Source organism: Eptesicus fuscus, chromosome 9, assembly GCF_027574615.1.
Source record: "Eptesicus fuscus isolate TK198812 chromosome 9, DD_ASM_mEF_20220401, whole genome shotgun sequence".
NCBI classification, from domain to species: Eukaryota; Metazoa; Chordata; class Mammalia; order Chiroptera; family Vespertilionidae; genus Eptesicus; species Eptesicus fuscus.
This window is the reverse complement of record NC_072481.1, coordinates 2,636,717-2,656,428: the sequence shown is the minus strand read 5'-3', so window position 1 is coordinate 2,656,428 and position 19,712 is coordinate 2,636,717. Positions and strand designations below refer to the sequence as shown.

Genomic DNA, 19,712 nt, shown 5'->3' with positions numbered 1-19,712 from the left:
CCGATCGTACTGAACCGGGCGCAGTGATGACCGAGGGGCGTGGCGGAGCGATTGGTACGGCCTGGGCCCTGCGTGCTCTGCGCGCTGCGGGCTCTTCGCGTCTGCGCAGTGCGCTCGGCTCCCTTTCTGCCTCCGCGGCCGCCATGGCTCCCGTGGTTAGTATGGCTCCGCGTGAGGCCTCGGCTCCGGGGCGGGCACGTGGGCCTCGCGGGCCCGGCTCCTACGCGGCTCGCGTGGGACGGCGTTCGGCAGCGTCCGCCCGGGGCTGGGCTGGCAGGCGGGCCGGCTAGGGTCGGGGCCGCCGCCCGGCTCGGCACGCCGTGGGCGGAGGAGGCCGCGGCCTGGGGCCCGGGAGGCAGGTCCGCAGCGCCCGGAGGCCGCGGCTCGGGCCCTCGCTGGCGGCCAGCGGGAAGCTGGGGTGCCGAGGCTGCGGCCTGGGCCGGCCAGCGGCGCCTGGAGCCCGGCCGGCGGGAGGCAGCCGGGGTCGGGGCCTCGTTACCTGGGCGGAGGGCGGGAAGGAGAAGGGGACCTGCCACCCCTGGGAGCCGCGCATCCGGGGAGCCTACGGCCCGGACTCGGGGACGAGTGGCAGTGCCCGCGGAAGGTGGTCTGATTTCAGGGAGAGCCCCGACTTCGAGGACCCCTGTGGCGTCCCCAGAGGAAGTCACTTCAGGGCGCAGCCGGCCAGACCCTTTCGGTTCGGGCTGGGTTCCCGGCGCCGGGCAGGGACGGGGCGGCGTGGCGCGGCGACCGCGTGTCGCTGCCTGCGGATCGCGCTCTAAGCTGGTCGCTGGAAGAAAGTTGGCTTCCTCCCCTCCCCTCCCCTCATGGTGGGCCACCCCTGTTAACATTTTCGGATCATTTACTCCTCTCGAGTGGGCTTTTGGTGCGTCTGGGCATTTGTGTGTTTTTGGTTTAAAACGGTGATGGCAGGGTTTTGTTTTTTTTTTACTTGCTGGTTGTGTATTTCCGGGGGTAGACCTGAAAGCAGCCCTCTGGATTGTAACTAGGAGGAGAGGCCTTAAAAAGGCAGTGGTTTTTGCAGTAGCCGCATGTTTGAAAAGTTGGCCCAATTATTGCAAGTTTTAGATGAAGTTCCTTGAAGCCTAAAGGGGGCTTTTGGGTGTGTGCTTGTGAAGGTATTTTTAGATTCTGCAAAAGCTTTTTAGAGTGGAGTTACAGGTAAGTAGATTGTACAAATGCTTTTTTAATGGTGTTGGCGTTTGTACAGGGAGAAGGTTGACGTAAGCTCCTTTGTGAGGCTAAAGGAGCTAGAACCGTGTAGGATCTGTGCCAGCTGATGGTTTGAAAATGCCAGAAATGGTTGACGGTAGAGTTGTAACTAGACCGAGGTTCCCCTTACCCTCCCCTCGGGTGGGTGTGTGGGATTCTAGGATGCACAGTGACCTTGCTGCTCTGAGGAGCGAGGTGAGAAGGTTTTAAGGGAGAACCGGCTACTCTGGGCCAGGACCCTGGTCTGGAGAGTCAGGACAGGTGTTGATTTTAGATGAGAATTGTTTTAGGTGTGCAAGCATTTATTTGTATGCCTGTGCCTGAATTCAGGAATGAGATAAGTACTTACGGGAATTTCATGTCAGAGAGGGGAAAGTATTTTATTGTGGCTCATAAGCTAACACAGCGGTCGGCAAACCGCGGCTCGCGAGCCACATGCGGCTCTTTGGCTCCTTGAGTGTGGCTCTTCCACAAAATACCACGGCCTGGGTGAGTCTATTTTGAAGAAGTGGCGTTAGAAGAAGTTTAAGTTAAAAAAATTTGGCTCTCCAAAGAAATTTCAGTCGTTGTCCTGTTGATGTTTGGCTCTGCTGACTAATGAGTTTGCCGACCACTGAGCTAACAGACCTTCACGCCCTTCGAGATTGGGGAGGCTGGAAAGTGTAAATGGGTCAAGAGTTCAGGAAGGGTTCCCCGTGGGAAAGGCCTCGGCTTGCCTGGTGTCCTGTCCCTCCTCCGTTCTTGGGCGGACGATGGCGCTGGTCGCCCTCGGGAGGGAACACCACGCTGTGGGTTTGCATTTGAATGGGCTTTTACACCGTCGGTGTTTGGGTTCTTTTCATTTTTTGTGTGTGGATGGGAGCCTGTGCCGTCATCTCTGTTTGTGTCCTTTTCTTAGAAAAAGCTCGTGGCGAAGGGGGGCAAAAAAAAGAAGCAGGTTCTGAAGTTTACGCTGGACTGCACCCACCCCGTAGAAGATGGAATCATGGACGCTGCCAACTTTGTAAGTTGTGCCCTTGATGCCAGTAATGGACTTTGAGGTGGCTGAGAAGACCTGCGGGCGCACGCTCCTGCTTCGGCTCCCGGGCCGCCAGGTTCTGGCTCTGCTCGAACGGAGCGTGGTCTGGTATCTCAGTCCTGACGTCTGTGTGTGTAACAGCCGCGGTGAATAGACAGGTGGGACCGCAGCACACCTGTGCTGGCGAACTGCCTCCTCTGCTGGTTTTCCTCCTTTGGTGTCCAAAAACGATTTTACTCAAACGTTACCAGGAAACGGGCGAACGTCCTCAGATCCACAGCCCCTTTGCACTCGGTGTGACTGAGCATAAAGGGACAGACCCTGATCCTCAGGGACAAGGGGCTGCCTGGCCCTGGCCTGGCCCTGCCTGCTGGACCGGAGCGTGGGCTGGCGGCAGCGTCTCCTGACTTCCCTGTCCCGGTCAGAGCTCCGCGCTTGTGGAGTGTCCTGCATGTGACTTGTAACGGGAGCCTGGGTGTGTTTAGATCTGTCTCTGTTTGGCCTGTTCCCCAATGGTCCTCTCTTTCACTTAAATGTAGAAAAGTCAGCCTTGCCCTGCCAGTGTGGCTCAGTGGTTGAGTGTTGACCCATGAATCCAGAGGTCACTGGATGATTCCCAGTCAGGGCACATGCCCAGGTTTGGGACTCAGTCCCCAGTAGGGGGCGTGCAGGAGGCAGCTGATTCAGGATGTTTCTCTCATTGATGTTTTTATCTCTATCCCTCTCCCGTCTCTAAAAACGAATAAAAACATTTAAAAAATAAACACATCACTTTAATACTAGGTAAGTGTGCATAGGAAATGAGTTCTAATTTAGATTTCCCATAAGGAACCAGATAGCAAAACGGAAGAAAGTAAAGACAAAGTGAAGGCAGATCTTGAAAATGAGGGGACTCTGTTGAAACCCATGTTTATGAGCTCCACTGAGCGGAGAATGTGAGAAGGAAAATGAGGAAAATAAATCGGCCTCGCTCCCTGATTCCGCAGCTCCGGTTGGCATTTTACTCTCCTCCCCGGTGACTGCGCTGGAGGAGTTATTTCCTCCCTTCCCTCCGCTCCTCTGTGTCTGTGTCTGTGATTGTCTTTCCTTCTGGAAGTCTCCCTAGGATAGAAAACGAGTCACTTATGAGTCTAAGGTGCAGAAGTGGAGTTCTGACCTAATCACTTTACTCTCCACCAGTTTGTTGTGGGTTGGAGGTTTAAACAGAGGATTGTAGGAATTGCATTATCATTGCAATAGAAAGAAAATAAAAACAAACGGGGGGAAAGAGAACCAGAAAGAATATTCCTTTTTGGACAAAGACCCCTGAAGCCCACAGAGGTCAAGGACCAGCGCGGCGGCCACGGGGCTTGCTGAGAGCCCGTCTCCGGGCTCCTGGGCCACTGCCCCTCCTGCACCAGGCATGTGGCCCGGAGCGGATCTGGGATTGTTTTGGTCACTTTTTTTTTGGTTAACCCTCACGAGGATCTTTTTTTCATTGATTTTAGAGAGTGGAAGGGAGAGAGGAGAGAGATCCATGTGAGAGAGCCACATCAATTGGTTGCCTCCCCAGTGCATCCCACCTGGGGCGGGGAACCTGCGACCGAGGTCTGTGCCCTTGACCGGAATCGAACCTTAGCCCTTTGGGTTTGGGCGGACGCTCTAACCACTGAGCCCACCGGCCATGGCGTCACTGTGTGTTTGCTCCTTGTACTAGGTTGCTGAGGACAATGCTTTATGCTCCTTACGTTCAGAAGTTGCTTGTAACTTTGGTTGCCTATAGCAAGCTTGGAGCAGTTCGGCCCTGGCTTTCCTGTCTGCTCGATCTTTGACCCATGAGTCAGTGTCTTCCATGTAGACACACATTTGATCTTGTGTGGAACCAGTCAAGTATGTTCATGCTAGGATTTTGTTTTCATATTTGATTTGTAAATAAAGTTGAGTAGTGCTATTTAAAAAAAAAGATTTGCGCCCTAACCGGTTTGGCTCAGTGGATAGAGCGTTGGCCTGCAGACTAAAGGGTTCCAGGTTCGATTCCAGTCAAGGGCATGTACCTTGGTTGTGGGCACATCCCCAGCAGGGGGTGTGCAGGAGGTGGCTGATCGATGTTTCTCTCTCACCGATGTTTCTAACTCTCTATCCTCCCTTCCTCTCTCTAAAAAATCAATAAAATATATAAAAAAAAAAGATTTGAGAGAGAGAGAGAGAGAAACATCAGTTGGTTGCCTCCACACACGCCCTATCTGGTAATCGAACCCACCACCTTTTTTTTTTTTTTTTTAATATATTTTATTGATTTCTCACAGAGAGGAATTGAAATTGAAAGGGATAGAGAGTTAGAAACATTGATGAGAGAGAAACATCAATCAGCTGCCTCCTGCACACCTCCCACTGGAAATGTGCCCGCAACCAAGGTACATGCCCTTGACCGGAATCGAACCCGGGACCCTTCAGTCCGCAGGCCGACGCTCTATCCACTGAGCCAAACCGGTTTCGGCCGAGCCCATCACCTTTTAGTGTACAGGACAATGCTTCAACCAAGTGAGCCACACTGGCCAGGGCGATAGTGCCATTTTCTAATTGCTATTAGATTTTAGATCATCTATTAATAGCTAAAGAACTGCTATAATTTCTACAAAGATTGAACATTAAAAAACTTCAGTGTAAGCAGTATAACAATCTGGTGAGATAGGTGACGGTGTCACTGCTAATGGGTCAATTGGATGGTTTTTACAGGAGCAGTTTCTTCAGGAGAGAATCAAAGTGAACGGAAAAGCTGGGAATCTCGGCGGCGGGGTTGTAACCATTGAAAGAAGCAAGAGTAAGATCACTGTAACGTCTGAGGTGCCTTTTTCCAAAAGGTAGGGGAGCTGAGTGCCGCTGGCCTGCACCCGCAGGGGGACTCCGCCCCGGGTGGAGTGCGTGGTCGCATTTGGAGTTGCATCTGAACTGGAGCAGAGCCAGCGCAGGGCAGTGAGTGAGTGAAGGAATGCTGCTGTGATGGCTACACGTGTGCAGCTTGGTGGTAGTGTCTCAGGCAGGAAAGGGGCGGGTTGCGCAGATTGCATTCTCCAGGATGGCGTTGCTCCTCTGCCCCTAGGCCACAGGGAAGAGCTGTCCATTTTAATTCCATGTTCTACCTGTAAATGTGATCATTGTACGAGGAATCTGAAACTTCAGGTTTTTGTTGTTGTTGTTGTTGTTATATAAATTAACCCATTTATTATAGTTTCAAACTGTGGAGCTTCTACTGGTCTCTCAGTTCCTTCAGTCTGCTGGCTGACTTTACTGTGGCGGCAGGAGTGGTGCTGTAGGTCCAGGCACCACCAGCGACTGTTTTCATGCAGGAACCACAGTGCCAGATCCCCACAGCTCGCCTCTTCATCTTGGTTTTGCCACAGAAGGAGCAAGTGTACTTGGCGTGCTGGCTGATTTCAGTTTTCTTCACCATTTTCCTGAGGGCGGCGCCATAACGGGTCCTGTATTTCCCGACAATTCCGACCTTCTTGGTGCGTTTAGCCCTGTCGCTGCGAACTAGGTTGGACGCCGAGAGGTGAAACTTCAGGTTTTTTTAGACAGGAAGTGAGAGAGAGACAGACAGAAACATTATTGTGAGAAACATCCATCTGTTGCCTCCTGTAGGCACCCCGATTGGGGATGGCACCCCCAACCTGGGCATGTGCCCTGCCCAGGAATCAAACCCTCGACTTTTTGGTGCGCACGGCAATGCTCCAGCCAGCAGCTGTTCGGCCAGGGCTGTCTGGTTATTGCTTTGAGGGTGAAGTGAAAGCACTGCAAGTTGCTAAAGAATTGGGCATGTTTATACGCAGCTCCCATCCCAGAGCTGGGCATATTCTTAGGAGTTTTTTTTATCAAACTGTATCAGTTAGTGGGAAATTCAAAGGTGTGTGAGGACAAATTGGTTATAGTTAAGCCTTTGCTTTTATTTTTAATGAGATCAGTTGAGAGGTGACTTAAGAGCGTAAGTGAAGGCCTCCTGTTCGCCTGGCTGACGGGTTGGATAAAGGGGTCGTTGCAGCTTAGGGAGGGACTCCAGGGTGTACACACCAACTTGCTGGCTTCCCGGAGCCCTGAGGAAGGTGCTGGGATCTCCCTGTGACCTGTTTCGTTCCCCGACCTCGTGAGAATGTCTCCCAGCACGGCTTACTGCTTTCCACGCATTCCCTGCTCTTCGCCCCCTGGCGAGGGAAGGAGCCTCCCTCTGGAAGCTCCTGTCTGGTGAACGGAGTTCTTTCCTTCGACCACCCAGGTGCCCCGCCTCCACTTCCTCTCGCTGTCTCCGAGCTTCTGCAGCTCTCCCCCAGCTCCTCCGCACATGCTGATATGAAAAATCTCACACACCTGAAGGCACGCGGTAGAAATAATAAAGGAACGAAGAATTCTTTTTAGATGGGACAGCCAGAGTGGGTTATTTTTATGTCGGGAAACGTGGATAGAATTGAACCGAGGTCTTCACATCTTCGGGAAGATGACTGTTGGCCTAACGCTGTTGGGCAGTGTTCATTTCTTGGCGGTGTGACTGTTCCCGTTAACGTGGGTCCTTGTTAACATGCCAGCTTGCCTGTGCGTCTCATTCGTCTCCGGACAGTCTGAGCTGTCAGGTGGCATGGCTCCTGTTACAGAGGGAGAAACTGGTGTGAGAGGGTACTTTGCCCAGCAGTGGGTTTGCTTGGCGTCTAGTCCCCCTTCTCTCTGTGGCTCTGGGAAGGTCTGGCGTAGATAGAACCCAGGGCCTCTTAAGCAGACAGGAGAGTGAGGGGGTGCTCTCCCTGCAGCGCTGGGGCCGGGGTGGCGGGTGGAGCCTGTCCCGGGCGTTGGGATGTGAGTGTCACAGAGCAGAAGTGAGCGTACAGAGCACAGCCCTGAGGCAGCCCCAGAGCCTGAACAGCCTCGCACGGAGGTCGGACTCCGGGAGGGTGATGTGGCGCTCACTGGAAGCCTCGTGCTTCCTCAGAACAGGGCACTAAGCTTATGTGCTTGTCAGTTGACCATGAGCTCTTTCTCCAGGGGCCATGCAAAATCATTTCGTAGGCATTTGCTGTTGTTTCATGGACAACTCTCACATCTCGTCTGTCTCATTTTTATTGCCGTTTAGATGAAAGGTGGCTCTCTTGTTAGACCACTGGCCTGGTCTGTTTGCCTTCTCTTGGCCGTTTTTTTAAAGGCGGGGAAGCACCTTGAATTGTAATGACTTTGAATGCAAGGGTTTCATAAAATTTACAATATTTGAGAGTAAAGAAGGCTGGGTGTTTGGAGGAGTTCTCAAATGTCCTCTCTCTGCAGGTATTTGAAATATCTCACCAAAAAATACCTGAAGAAGAATAACCTACGGGACTGGTTGCGCGTAGTTGCTAACAGCAAAGAGAGTTACGAATTGCGTTACTTCCAGATAAACCAGGATGAAGAGGAGGAGGAAGATGAGGATTAAAGCTCATTTATCTGGCAAATTTTGTATGAGTTCTTGAATAAAACTTGGGAACCAAATCGGTGGTTTTCCTTGTATCTCTACAGTGTGAGCAGAAAACGGAAATCGCAGTAAAAGGGCTTCACTGGGACGCCACTCACTTTGTAATTAGACTCTTTCTGCTTGAAAATGTCAGTTCTCATGGGAGTCACACCAGAATAGGAGAGTGAGGCTCCCGAGGGAACTGACAAGGGTTTGACATCGATCGGTGTAAGGGCGTGGGGGTGTGAGCCCTGTTAGTCACTGTTTTGCTTTAAAAAGTGATTCCGAGTACAGCAAACGCGGGCTCCCTTTTCAGTGGAAGCAAACCAGTGACTTGTGTCTGAGCGCCTCCAGGTGGGAACATGCAGGGTGCTGGGCATTTGTCTTTTAGTTTTTGATTACAGTTATTATGTATGTTAATCTGTCTTCTTCCTCTAGAAATAAACTGGTCCTTGGGCGATGCTGTGCACTCCGCTGCCCCCAGGAAAGGGTTTGGAGGCAACTCTAAAAGTCCAGGTTTTAAATGGAAAGTGCACAAAATGAATTTGTAAATAGTCCTTGTTTCTCCAAGTCTGCAGCACACTGTCACTCCAGCAGGGGGAGCCGGAGATGAGGAAGAATAGAGCTTCCAGATGTCAGCATCTGTGCAGGTCCTGGGTGGGAAGTCTCTGCTGCTCAGACCCCAGTCTCTTCACAGGTGGAGGGGGCGGGGGAATGGGCACGAGCGACAAGTGATTGGGAGAGAGTTCAGGCTGAAAGAAATGTTGAGATGCCTGGGGACAGTCACTCCATGCATGTAGGCCGTGGCTGGAAGTCATGCAGCAGTCATTCTGCAAACGGGCACTAAGCAGGACCCCAGCCTGCTCCTGCGTGACACGGGGCAGCAGAGGAACACGAGGGCTCATCTCGGGATCTTGTTGCCGTTGCAGAGGCCAAGATCTGCAGGAGGCGACCTCAGGCTGCACAGATGTGATCGTTGCTGACAAAATCAGGAGGTTTTTCAAGTGACTGGAAAGAGACCCTGATGCCTTATGCCCTTCCAAAACAATTCTGCAGCAGTGTCTGCATTGTCTTAAGACTGGTGTGTAGAATCCTGTTTTACAGAGCTTGCCCTCCGCTAACTGCCACACCCCAGATTCTTGTGCTCTGCTGGCGGCGTAGCCGGAAATTAGATGCTGGAGTCCTACCGTGGCTCCTACTTAGCATTTGCTCCTCCTCGGGTTGCCTTGAACATGTTGAGGCTTTGCAGTTTCATTTGCCATGATGAAGGCTCTAGCATTTTCTATTTCTATGCAAATTTCCCAGAGCAGAATTGTTGCATGTCTCCCCGCCCGGAAGGGGTTCTTCCACATTTAACTGGGCTGCAGTTGCTCTGGCTCCCCTGGCGCGATGCGGTCTCTGTAGTAAGTGAATGACGGGTTGGCACGTTTCACTTGTTCGTTGCATTGCTGTTGCCCTGTAGTAATTGTCTGGTTGTCAAATATTAACCCTGGGCTGAAATTAACATATACTTAAAAAAAACTCCCAGGTTTCAAAACTTGTAATAAAATTGGAACATTGGTTTTTCTATGCCTTTTTGAACTCTTGTAATTGAGTTTTGATCACATTTTATATTAAAGTGGCTAACGTGGCTACTGTTACTGTGCAAGGTTTTTTCTTTAAGGGATTGTCATGTTGATCTATTTAGAAGCAATTGAGTTTGTCCTCATTGCCGTTGACAGTGATCTGGGTCTTCATTACCTTGAGAAGAAGTTCCTTACGCCCCTTTTCACCTTCGCTGCGCCGCTGCCCCAGTGAGGCCGCAGTGACAGAGCTGAGCTCTGCAGTGAGCGGTGCTTCTTTCTCTGAGGGGGCGATGCAGTGGGAACCTCCTTACGTTCCACCCGTTCACCAGCGGTGCCGGAAGCACTGCAGACCAGTCCTTTGTATCCGCCTCGGAGTCACCTGCCTGATCTGAAAGGCGCAGGAGCAGATTGGGTCCCGGGGAGCTTCAAGCTGAGATGTAAGATCATAGAAGAAGCGAAATAGGAAGTTGGAACAGCCTTGTTCTCGGCTGACTGGTCACCACCAGCTCCTCTACCTGGGCACGTCTCCCTTGGAGGTTTGGTATTTGTTTTCCTTTCAAAAGCCTCCTCGACCCCTCCCTGCTTTTCCCCGAGGGGCGTCCTTGGCCCAGAGACCAGGGCCTGAGCTCCCCATGTGCCAGAAGCGTGGGGCAGGCAGAGGGTTCGATCCTATCCAACACATTAAAGACAGTTGGTCCAAGTCCCACAATGTGCTGGGGTGTTGAGAGCTCAGCCTTTTAGGGGACCCTTGATTTCTTGGAAGGGGAGCAGGACCCCCGTGAGGCTAGGGTAACCTCAGGGAGCCTGGACGTTGGCTTTGGGGGCCCACTTCCATTCCTTCCTCTTGCTGCTGCGGTCCTTCCTGTGACCCCGCTCCCCAAGCTTATCAAGTGGGAGGAGGGGACACCTAGGATGTGGGTCCCTGATGGGCCAGTTACAGACTTGGCAGTACCAAGGGACCCTGGACAGAGCAAGGCTGGCTGGGTTCCCACTGGGGGTGCGGCTGAGTTGTGAGCAGCCTCTGCTTTGGGGTACTCGGCTGTGGTGGCGCCTCTTTCTGGAAGGTAAGAGGCCTGGTCTGGGGCTGTGCCATCCCAGCCAGGAGGCCGTGCGGAGGAAACGGGGGGGAGGGGGGGGGGGAGTCTGCCTTAAATGGTGCCAGGAGGGTGCTCGTCTCGGAAAGTACCCTAAGGTCTTGTCATCGAGACCTTTTCCTACCACTGGGATTTGCGGATCCGCATCCTCTCTTCTAGGCTGTTCGGCCGAGCGGGAGCAGGTAAGGCCGTGTCCAGGGGCTGCTTTAAGGCTTATACAAGCATTCTCTCACGGCCACGGCCCGGAGCCTGCCTGAGAGCCCCTCCCACCCCCAAGTGATTTGGATTCTGGCAGAAGGAGGCTCCCCCAGAGAAGGGCTTCAAGTGCAAATGAGAGGCCTTGTACACGGGGTGCTCACCCCTCATTTCAAGGGAGACTGCCATCCTGCCAGTGACCGCACCTGCTCTTGAGGCCCAGTCAGAGCTGGGACCTGCTGACTGGTGGGGGTGTGGGAGATAGCACTTCACTGCCCTAAAGCGGCCTCTAAAACGGGGGGCCATCAGATGGCCGTGAGGGGACATGCTGCTAAGGGAACTGTCCTCACAGGATGAGGGGACCTGCCTTTAGGAGGAGCTCAGAGGCAGCGGTGTGTGTGCGGAGTTACCAGCGTGCAGCTCCGGCCTCGGGGAACGTTTTTTCCTTGGTGCTGATATGTATGTCTAATCCTCACCTGCGGATATGTCCCCATTGGTTTCCAGAGAGTGGAAGGGAGAGAGAGGAGGGGGGAGAAACATGGAAGTGAGAGAGACACGTTGGTTAGCTGCCTCCCACCCACCCTGCCAGAGCTGAGGAACTCCACTGAGGTACCTGCCCTTGACCAGAATTGCACCTGAAACCCTTCAGCCCGAGGGCCAACACTAACCACTGAGCGATCTGGCCAGGGCTCACCGGTATGTTAATTTTTAAAAATGTACTTTGAATTTTCACTGAAGTGTAATTACAAGCTCTACAGCAAACAGGAGGGTCTTCCTGAAACGAACCTTAATGGCTCGATTCCTTGTTCTCAGAATTGCAGAATTGGTTGCATTTTCACTTTTTGGGGGGCGAGGACAGGATGGAGAGAGGCTCCGGAGTGACGAGCATCAACTCCAGTAGTGCCCAGTGAAGCAGCTGGAACTGCTCTCCCCGCCTTCCCTTTCTTAGCTGAGCCAAGGTGTGTGTGTGTGTGTGTGTGTGTGTGTGTGTGTGTGTGAGTGTGGTGTGTGTGTGTGTGTGTGTGTGTGTGTGTGTGCGAGTGTGTGTGTGTGTGTGTGCGTGCGTGTGCGTGTGTGTGTGCATGTGTGTGTGTGAGTGTGCGTGTGAGTGTGTGTGTGTGTGTGTGTGTGTGTGTGTGTGTGCAGGGGGTCGCTGTGGTGGTGGGAACGATGGTCAGTTTCTCTGAAGTGGGACAGGGAACCTGTGGAGCGTCCTGGCCTCACCTGCACGCTGGGCGGCGGGGCTGGTAGCTGAGGGGTGGCATGTTCGGTGGCGCTTAGGGATTTTCCTGGGTGGTTAGCAGGCCTGGAAGAGCAAGGCACTTTGTCAGGGAAATGCAGGCCTGCCGGGTGCCGGGGTGCTGGGGTGCCGGTGTTCGGGCTCGGCGAGATGCCCGGATGGGAAATACAGCCCGAGACCACCAGCAGTCCTCCACGCTCTCAGCCGCCTCCTGCCCCCTGGGCCTTGCCCTGCCGCTGCCTGCTTGGGCCCCTTCGTCTCGTGGGTTTAAAAGCGACCCCGCAGAAGAGCTTCCGGCACCTTGCCCTCACCCAGGAATGAAGGAAGCAGCTGTGCCTGGGGCTTGCTGGCTACCAGTTTGGATGGGGAGGGAGGAAAGAGTGGCTCCACATTTTCCCAGGCCATCCATTGCCTGGTCACAGCTTGGACACCGCTTAGACTCACTGTGGCTGGGGCGGTGGCCACCTCTCCGAAAGGGCTTGCCCAGGACAGGCACACTCTCCTGGTTCCCCAAAGGCCCCAGCAAAGGCGAGCCCTCCTGGCGATGCCAGTGTGGGGGGTGGGGTCAGGTGTCAGCCAGGACCTGCGGGGCTGGTGCTCCAAAGAGCTTCCCAGTGCGGACTCCCAAGTCAGGCAGGTCCCTGGCAGCCACATGGCTCCAGTGGGCTCCCCCAAACGTTTCTGGCGGAGGCAGTGAGGTGAGGGTGCCCCCCCTTACTGCCCCTCTAAGTGAGGGAGCTGGCCATCCTGCCGGCCACTGAGACTGGCGCCTTAGAGCAGCTTTAGGACGGCAGGTGGGCTGGCCTGGCTGCGCCCGTTTCCAATCCCGGCCCATCTTCACCTGGCACAGCGGGGGCTGGCGGCTTCCTTCCCGCTCGGCGCCCGGCGCTTCTGAGGGAGTTTCAGGCACAGAGAACGCCGACCCGCACCCCCTTCCACCCGCCCCAGGTCTGGGTCCAGCCTGGAGGGCTTTTTGGAAGAGGGCACGTGGGCGGTGGGAGCGGGTGCGACGGGGTGGGGGAGGAGCCAGCCTGCACGGATGTTTCTGGAAGAATCCGACCCCCAGCCAACGGAGCGCCCCGTCCCCGCGTGCGGGACACCTTTCCCTTCTGACCCTCTTTCCCAAGGAGGTTCGAACGGGGCTAGAACCGAGTCGGGGCTGCGCCGGGCGCCGAGAGGCGACAGTCCCCGTGCGTGTGAGCGGAACGCGCGCCGCCCCAGGGACCCTGCCCCGCGCCCTTCGGAACCCGGGGCCCGCGCGTTCCCGGCGGGCGGGGCGGGGCGGGGCGGGCCGGTGCGCGGGCGGCGGTTCCCGGCCTCCCACCCCGCCGCTCGCCCTAGGCCAGCTGCCCGCTCGACCGGCCGTCGGGTCCCCTGGCGCGCGGGGACCTCGACGGCTCCTCCTCCCGGGGCGCTCGGCCCCCTCCCTGCACCCGGAGGCTCCGGACTAGTCCCCAACTTGTTCTCTGCTGTTAACTAGTCGTGCTGCCGGAACGATGGGATGGGGTTGCCACAGCAACCAGACTGGACGTCACAATCCGGGCATGTGTGCGCCCCCCCGCCGTGCCGCCGTGCCGCCCGCGCTGCCACCGCCACCCTCGCCGGCTGCGGACTCGGCTGCGGGGCGCGGTGGGCGGAGCGGCCCGGGCTTTGCGGGCGCAGAGCGAAGGCGGCCTAGAGGAGGGGGGTCGAGACGGGAGGGTGGAGGTTTGGGGGGGTGGGGGGGCTGGCGGCCGCCATCTTCTCGCCGAGGCCGCCTCGCCCGCCGCGCTCACCAGTCCGGCAGCGTACGGGTTAAGGCTGGCACCGCGCCCGGCGGGAGGGGGGGCGCCCACCTCCCCTCCCCCCCGCGCCGGGCATGCGGGGCCCGCTGGGCACCGAGGAGGCGCTGCCGCGGCTGTTCGCGGACCAGATGGAGAACGAGGACGAGATGTCAGGTGAGCGGGGCGCCGGCCGGGGCCGGGCCGCGGGGCTCGAGGACCGGCGGGCGGCGCGGGCGGCGCGGGCGGCGCGGGCGGGGTGCCCGGCTCCAGGCTGCGCTCCCGCCCCGCTGGCTCCGCACCGCCAAGGGCGCAGGGGCGCGGCGCGGGCGGCCGCGATCGGGGCCACCGGGCGCCACTCGGAGGACCGTGCGGGGGGCGGGGGCTGCGCCGGGCGCCCGGTGGGGAGGGGCGCGGCGCCCGGGGTCAGCCGCGTGCCCTTGAAGGGGGCGGAATCTCGCTCGGCTCCGGGAGCCGCTCACCCCTCGCTCTCGCCCTGCGCGCCTCCGGCCGCCCGGGGGCTGGGCCATCTCGGCTGCAGGGCGGGCTGGGTGGGGCCGGGCGTGGGGCTCGGACGGGCCGCGCGTGGGGACCCCGTGAGAGCCCCGGCTGGAACCGCTTCCTTCAGGCCCACGAGGGCCGCGGCTGGGGCTGTGGGCTCCGACTCCTGCTCCCCGTGCCCAGCCCGGGCTGTGAGCCGCTCCCAAGCACTTTGCCGGGCGCAGCCTCGGTGACCGCCGGGCAGAGGTGCCTCCCTGCCCACCTGCCTGCTGTGGGCCTGCGCCCGGCCCGCCCTCCTCGCCTCCCTCTCAGCAGCATAAACATGGGAGCCTGCGTGCCAGCCTTCAGCTGACCGCTCCCCGTGTCTCTGGGACAGCCCCCGCCTGGCACAGCTGGCCAGGGCCTCCCTCCCTCCTGGGCCTCCTGTGCCGGGAGACCTGTGGGCCGCCCAGGGGCTCCCTGGCCCAGTCGTGTGCGTCGCCAGGGGAAAGAATAGGCCACAGGTTGGTCCCCCACGTCCTGTGCAGGCGGTGAGGAGGGCCCAGCGGGCAGCAGCTGCCCAGGCCGCACTGTCTTCCCAGTGAGGGGGCCCCTCGGGGGGGGGGGCCATGCCCACAGGGCCTCCTCCCTCCCTGCCTGTGTGCCTGCTTTGACACGGGAACCGGGCCCTGCTGGAGCCCAGCCTCACCCCACCTTTCAGACAGTCTGGCCAACTTTGCGAAGCGCCTGCTGGGGCGAGAGGAATGGGGGTGAGGTGGCCACACGGGCGGGGCCGATCCAGGGAATTAGCCGCATTTCCTGGGAGGAACGCAGAGGCCGGCACAGGCAGGGGAACAGGGCCGTGTCCTACCCGGGGCGGGCTGCTCGGTGAGCCGCTCCCCCGGGTGCTCCGGGCGGGGCCCCACGCGGCACTTAGGGGGACAGTGGACAACTGAACACGCGTCAACAGGCTTATTCCGGGGACTTCACCGACCCCTGGTGGGGCCCCTGTCCCCTTCTCCTGAAGACTCTGCCTCTCCCTGGTCGTGTCACGGTGCCCACTGTGGGCAGGGGAGGGCCCAGAAGTGCCCTCCGTCTGCGGACACCCAGCTCCCTGTGCGTGGGCCAGAGCCCCGGGGCCCGGTCAGCGTCACCGGCCCACCGCCCGGTCTCCCTCTCCCGCTGCTTGTGCCCACGGCTCCAGGGTGGGGGAGGCTGGCCCCGAGGCCCCAGGAACCCCAGGCCCTGCAGAGGAGAGGTCCTGCTTCGGCCCCTGTGGCCTGAGGGCTGCAGCCCCCTCCACCAGCAAGACCTCACGTGCCCCCCACCCGAGCCTCCCAAGCCCCCGCTTCTCTCCATGTCCCTGGTTCCAGCCACTGTCCGCTCCTGCTGGTCCCCTCCGGAGCCTCCTAACAAGTCCTCGCTGCCCACCCTCCACCCAGCAGCCGGGTCACCTTCGTCCCACAATCAGGCCCCGACCCCGCGGCGTGGATGGCTCCCCCCTGCCCTGTGCACACTCCGCAGGCACGCTGGCCTCCGTGCTGCTTCTGGGCCCCCAGCTCCCTCTGCCCTTGAGCCCTGGCCGTGACCTCCACCTGCTCGCCTCGCCTCCTCCCCGTCATCAGGTCCAGCTCAAGGTCACCACCTGGAGGCTTGACCTCCAGCTCCGGTGCAGCCCACCCGTTGCCCCTGACCCTGCTCCTGCGTTAGTTACTTGGTGCGCTGCCTCCTCCCCGGACTGCTGCTCCTGGCGGCTCCCTTGGAGTGTGACCCCCTCGGTCACCAGCTGTGCCCGGCTCCCGGCACCGCGAATGCTCAAGAGATGGCTGTGGCCTCGAGGTCTGGGGGCCGAGAGTCCCTAGGTCACCCCTGGCCCCTGGACACCGTGACAGCCCCGCCCAGGCCCAGCGGCCCCCGCGCCCTCCGTCACAGCAGCTCTGCGGCCCTGGCCGGAGCCCTGGCCGTGCCCTGCGTGGGCCCGGAGCCGGCGGGTTCCCACGCCTGTTTGCAGCGGCAGCCGGCGGGCTGGGCTGTCACGCTGAGTCTGGATCCGCAGCAGTTGGACTTGTTACTTGTCAAACCCACTTTCTTTCCGCTCGCCCGTCTCCCCCCGCCCCCTCTGGTTTCCCACGCGGCGCTTTGCCCAACCAGCCCCGGCGGAGAGGCAGGTGGGCAAGCCTGCTCCAGGGGCACGGCTGGGTGGGTGCCGGCCTCTCCGCTCAGGACCAGCAGCTGCCACACCCTCGTGGTGGTGCCGGTGCCGGTGCCGGTGCCGGTGCCGGTGAGGGGGACGGAAGCAGGCAAAGCAAGCGCCCAAGAGCAGCCGGTCCCGGCTCTGCTGGCCAGCTGCCTGGCTTGGGGCGAGTTCCCAGCCCCTCTGCCTCAGTGTCCCCACTTGTGGAATGGGGACTGGGCCGGCTACCTCACAGAGGGTTATTGTGAGGACCGGTGAGCCGGGCCGGTGGAACATTTAGGTCACAGTGCCCGCCCGGCAGAGGCGCCCAGGACTCTGTGGCTGCTAGAACGAGCACCACCCCGGGGGCAGCCGACTGCCTTCCCCACGGAGATGCTCTCACCCCGTAAGCGGGGGTGGGGGGGGTGGGCGGGAGGAGGGTGGGAGTGGGAGGCCACGGCGGGGCTGGCGGGAGGGAGGCGTGGAGTGGCCTCTGTGCCCCGTGCCCGCGGGGCTGGCCCAGTCACGTGGGCATCTTAGGCTTCCTGGAGCCCAGGGGCCAGGAGGGAGTGAGGCCCGCATGCTCCCAGGGCCACACCGTCCTAGCTTGCCCCTCCCCCCGCTGGGAAGGTGGGTGTGGGGTGTCCCGGGGGCCCCATAGTGTTTAACACGCCTTATCGGGAGGAGGGAGGCACAGTGGCCGCACAGTTTGCCCAGTGGCTTGGCCTGTGGGGTATGTGCCTCAGGCTGTTAATCAGAGACTAAGAGCCGTCTGTCCCTTCATCACCGCACTCACCCACCCACCCGTCAGTTATGGACCCACCCACCCACCCATGTGTCCACCCTCCCACCAAACATCTACCATCTCACCCCAAGACCAACCAACCATCCACTCACCAGCCACCTCCCACATCACCTACTTCCTACCCATCCCCCTATCCATCCCCCTGCACCCTCCCCACTCTCCATCCATCCCCCCTGCACCCTCCCCACTCTCCATCCATCCCCCCCGCACCCTCCCCACTCTCCATCCATCCCCCCCGCACCCTCCCCACTCTCCATCCATCCCCCCTGCACTCTCCCCACTCTCCATCCACCCACCCACCCCTGCATCCTCCCATCCATCCATCCCCCCTGCACCCTCCCCACTCTCCATCCATCCCCTGCACCTCCCCACTCTCCATCCACCACCCACCCCTGCATCCTCTCATCCATCCATCCCCCCTGCACCCTCCCCACTCTCCATCCATCCCCCCTGCACCCTCCCCACTCTCCATCCATCCCCCCTGCACCCTCCCCACTCTCCATCCACCCACCCACCCCTGCATCCTCTCATCCATCCATCCCCCCTGCACTCTCCCTACTCTCCATCCATCCCCCCTGCACCCTCCCCACTCTCCATCCATCCCCCCTGCACCCTCCCCACTCTCCATCCACCCACCCCTGCACCCTCCCCACTCTCCATCCATCCCCCCTGCACCCTCCCCACTCTCCATCCATCCCCCCTGCACCCTCCCCACTCCATCCACCTACCCCTGCACCCTCCCCACTCTCCATCCACCCCCCCTGCACCCTCCCCACTCCATCCACCTACCCCTGCACCCTCCCCACTCTCCATCCATCCCCCCTGCACCCTCCCCACTCTCCATCCATCCCCCCTGCACCCTCACCACTCTCCATCCATCCCCCCTGCACCCTCCCCACACTCCATCCACCCACCCCTGCACCCTCCCCACTCCCATCCACACACCCCTGCATCCTCCCCATCCATCCACCCACCCCTGCACCCTCCCCACTCTCCATCCACCCCCCCCTGCACCCTCCCCACTCTCCATCCACCCATCCCTGCACCTTCTCCACTCTCCATCCACCCATCCCTGCACCCTCCCCGCTCTCCATCCACCCACCCCTGCACCCTCCCCGCTCTCCATCCACCCATCCCTGCACCCTCCCCACTCCCATCCACCCACCCCTGCACCCTCCCCACTCCCATCCACCCACCCCTGCATCCTCCCCATCCATCCATCTATCCATCCATCGACCCAGCATACATTTCCCGACTGTCTTCTCTGGCGAGCTCCTGGATACAGTGTGGAGTGTCTCACTCTCTGGGGCTTTAGCAGGTAAAACTTTTGAGACTTTCTAGCTTATCTCTTTGGCTCTGCGCTCTCTCTCTCTCTCTCTCTCTCTCTCTCTCTTTCTCTCTCTCTCTCCCCCCCACCCCCCGTCTCTCCCCCTCCTTCCTCCCCCCACCTCCAGCCCTGTCTCCGGATCTGTGGTCTGTCTCCCTGAGTCATGCCTGGCCCTCTCTCTCGTCCCTTCTTTCCTGGCCCTGCTGGTGTGTTACCCATCTCCCCGCTCCTTGCCCCTCCCTCCTCCTCCTCCCGCCAGGGCTCTGCCTCCCCCCCTTCACCCCCTCCCCCCTTCACCCCCTCCCCAGTCCCTTAGGAGAAAGCCTCACCCACCCCCGCCCCACCCCCACCTGCCTGCCCCGCGTGCTCAGGTCTGAGGCTTCCTTTGATGAGACATTGAGGTGGTGTCTGGGTTTTGTTAAATGTCATAAATAAATTATTAATCCTCTCTTGGGCGGGAGTATCTCCCCCCCCCCCCTTATCAGCAGAGGGCCCGTGAGGTCAGAGGGGGGCTCTCCAAGGACTGATGGGAGCCTTGTCTGGGCCAGCCCTGGGGTAGCCCCGAGAACCCCGGCCCAGCAGAGCCTGAACCAGAGGCCCTCCCCGCCCCCCCCCCCCTTTGCTCCTGCTGTCCTGACCGTGCGGGGCCTCCCTGACTCTGCCGCCGCCGCCGGGCACCCCCTGGGCATGGCCTTGGCACTTTCGTTCCAGTGTCACATTTCCATCAGCTGTGAGGTCCAGTGACAAGCTCATTTGAAGGGTGAAAAGATGGGCGCAGTGGGGCGACCCCCATGGGAAGGGCTGGGGGTGAGGCCTGTGCTCCCCTGCCCCTCCCTCTGGCCACCGGGGTGCCGGGTTGGGTGGGGAGTGGAAGCAGCCCTGCCCAGGCCGGAGAGGTGGGGCCGAGCTGGGGCCCCATCGCTGGCCGCTGTGCTGGCCTTTCCAGCTCCCGGCGATGGAGCCCCTGTCCCGGCTCCCGGCTTGGGAACCCCAATCCTGTGAGCACCTCACAGCAGAGGACCTGACCTTTCTCTCTGCCATCATGTCTATGGCTCTGACGACCTTGTGTTTGCAAAGCTCCCTGGGGCTGGGCTGCTGGGCGGGGCCTGTGGATGGGCCCTGCGCCCCGAGGGACCCCGCATGAACTTCCCGGCCAGGGGTGGCCGGAGTCCCCTCGGAGTCCCCAGGGCACGGCCACAAGCTTGGCACAGACCATGCTGGTTAAGCTTAAATGCTTCCTGAGTAACCTCGGGGAAGGTCTGAGCCTGGGAGGGCCCTGTGCCCGGAGGGAGGGGCAGGGGAGGGAGGGGCAGGGTGGGGACCATTCTGGCTCTGTCACCTGCCAGCTGCGAAACAGATGCGGGCAAGTGCGGAGA

The 19,712-nt window shown here is 59.4% G+C and overlaps 3 protein-coding genes across 5 annotated transcripts in view; 2 read left to right on the top strand and 1 right to left on the bottom strand.

Annotated features, from left to right (window-relative positions):
* Positions 1–73: 73 nt before the first annotated feature.
* RPL22 (ribosomal protein L22) lies at positions 74–7,735 on the top strand. Its single transcript, XM_054721630.1, has 4 exons — positions 74–155; positions 2,132–2,236; positions 4,967–5,091; positions 7,535–7,735. Exons 1-4 carry the CDS (start codon positions 144–146, stop codon positions 7,677–7,679), a joined length of 387 nt encoding a protein of 128 aa, XP_054577605.1. The 5' UTR covers positions 74–143; the 3' UTR covers positions 7,680–7,735.
* On the bottom strand, positions 5,478–5,798 carry LOC103295289 (60S ribosomal protein L37a-like; the record flags this gene model as incomplete). The annotated part of the gene is made up of 1 exon (XM_008151725.3): positions 5,478–5,798. A coding segment is annotated over one exon (321 nt), but the record flags the coding sequence as incomplete, so codon positions are not given.
* A 5,857-nt stretch (positions 7,736–13,592) lies between the features above and the next one.
* Positions 13,593–19,712, top strand: part of CHD5 (chromodomain helicase DNA binding protein 5) — a 52,007-nt gene continuing 45,887 nt past the window's right edge. For 2 of the 3 annotated variants that reach the window (XM_054721628.1, XM_054721627.1), the window contains exon 1: positions 13,593–13,728. In XM_054721628.1, coding sequence (XP_054577603.1) covers positions 13,650–13,728 — 79 coding nt within the window. In that variant the 5' untranslated portion in view covers positions 13,593–13,649. Of the gene's footprint in view, positions 13,729–16,557; positions 16,611–19,712 lie in introns of those variants that run through there. The other variant, XM_054721629.1, reaches the window with a different exon arrangement.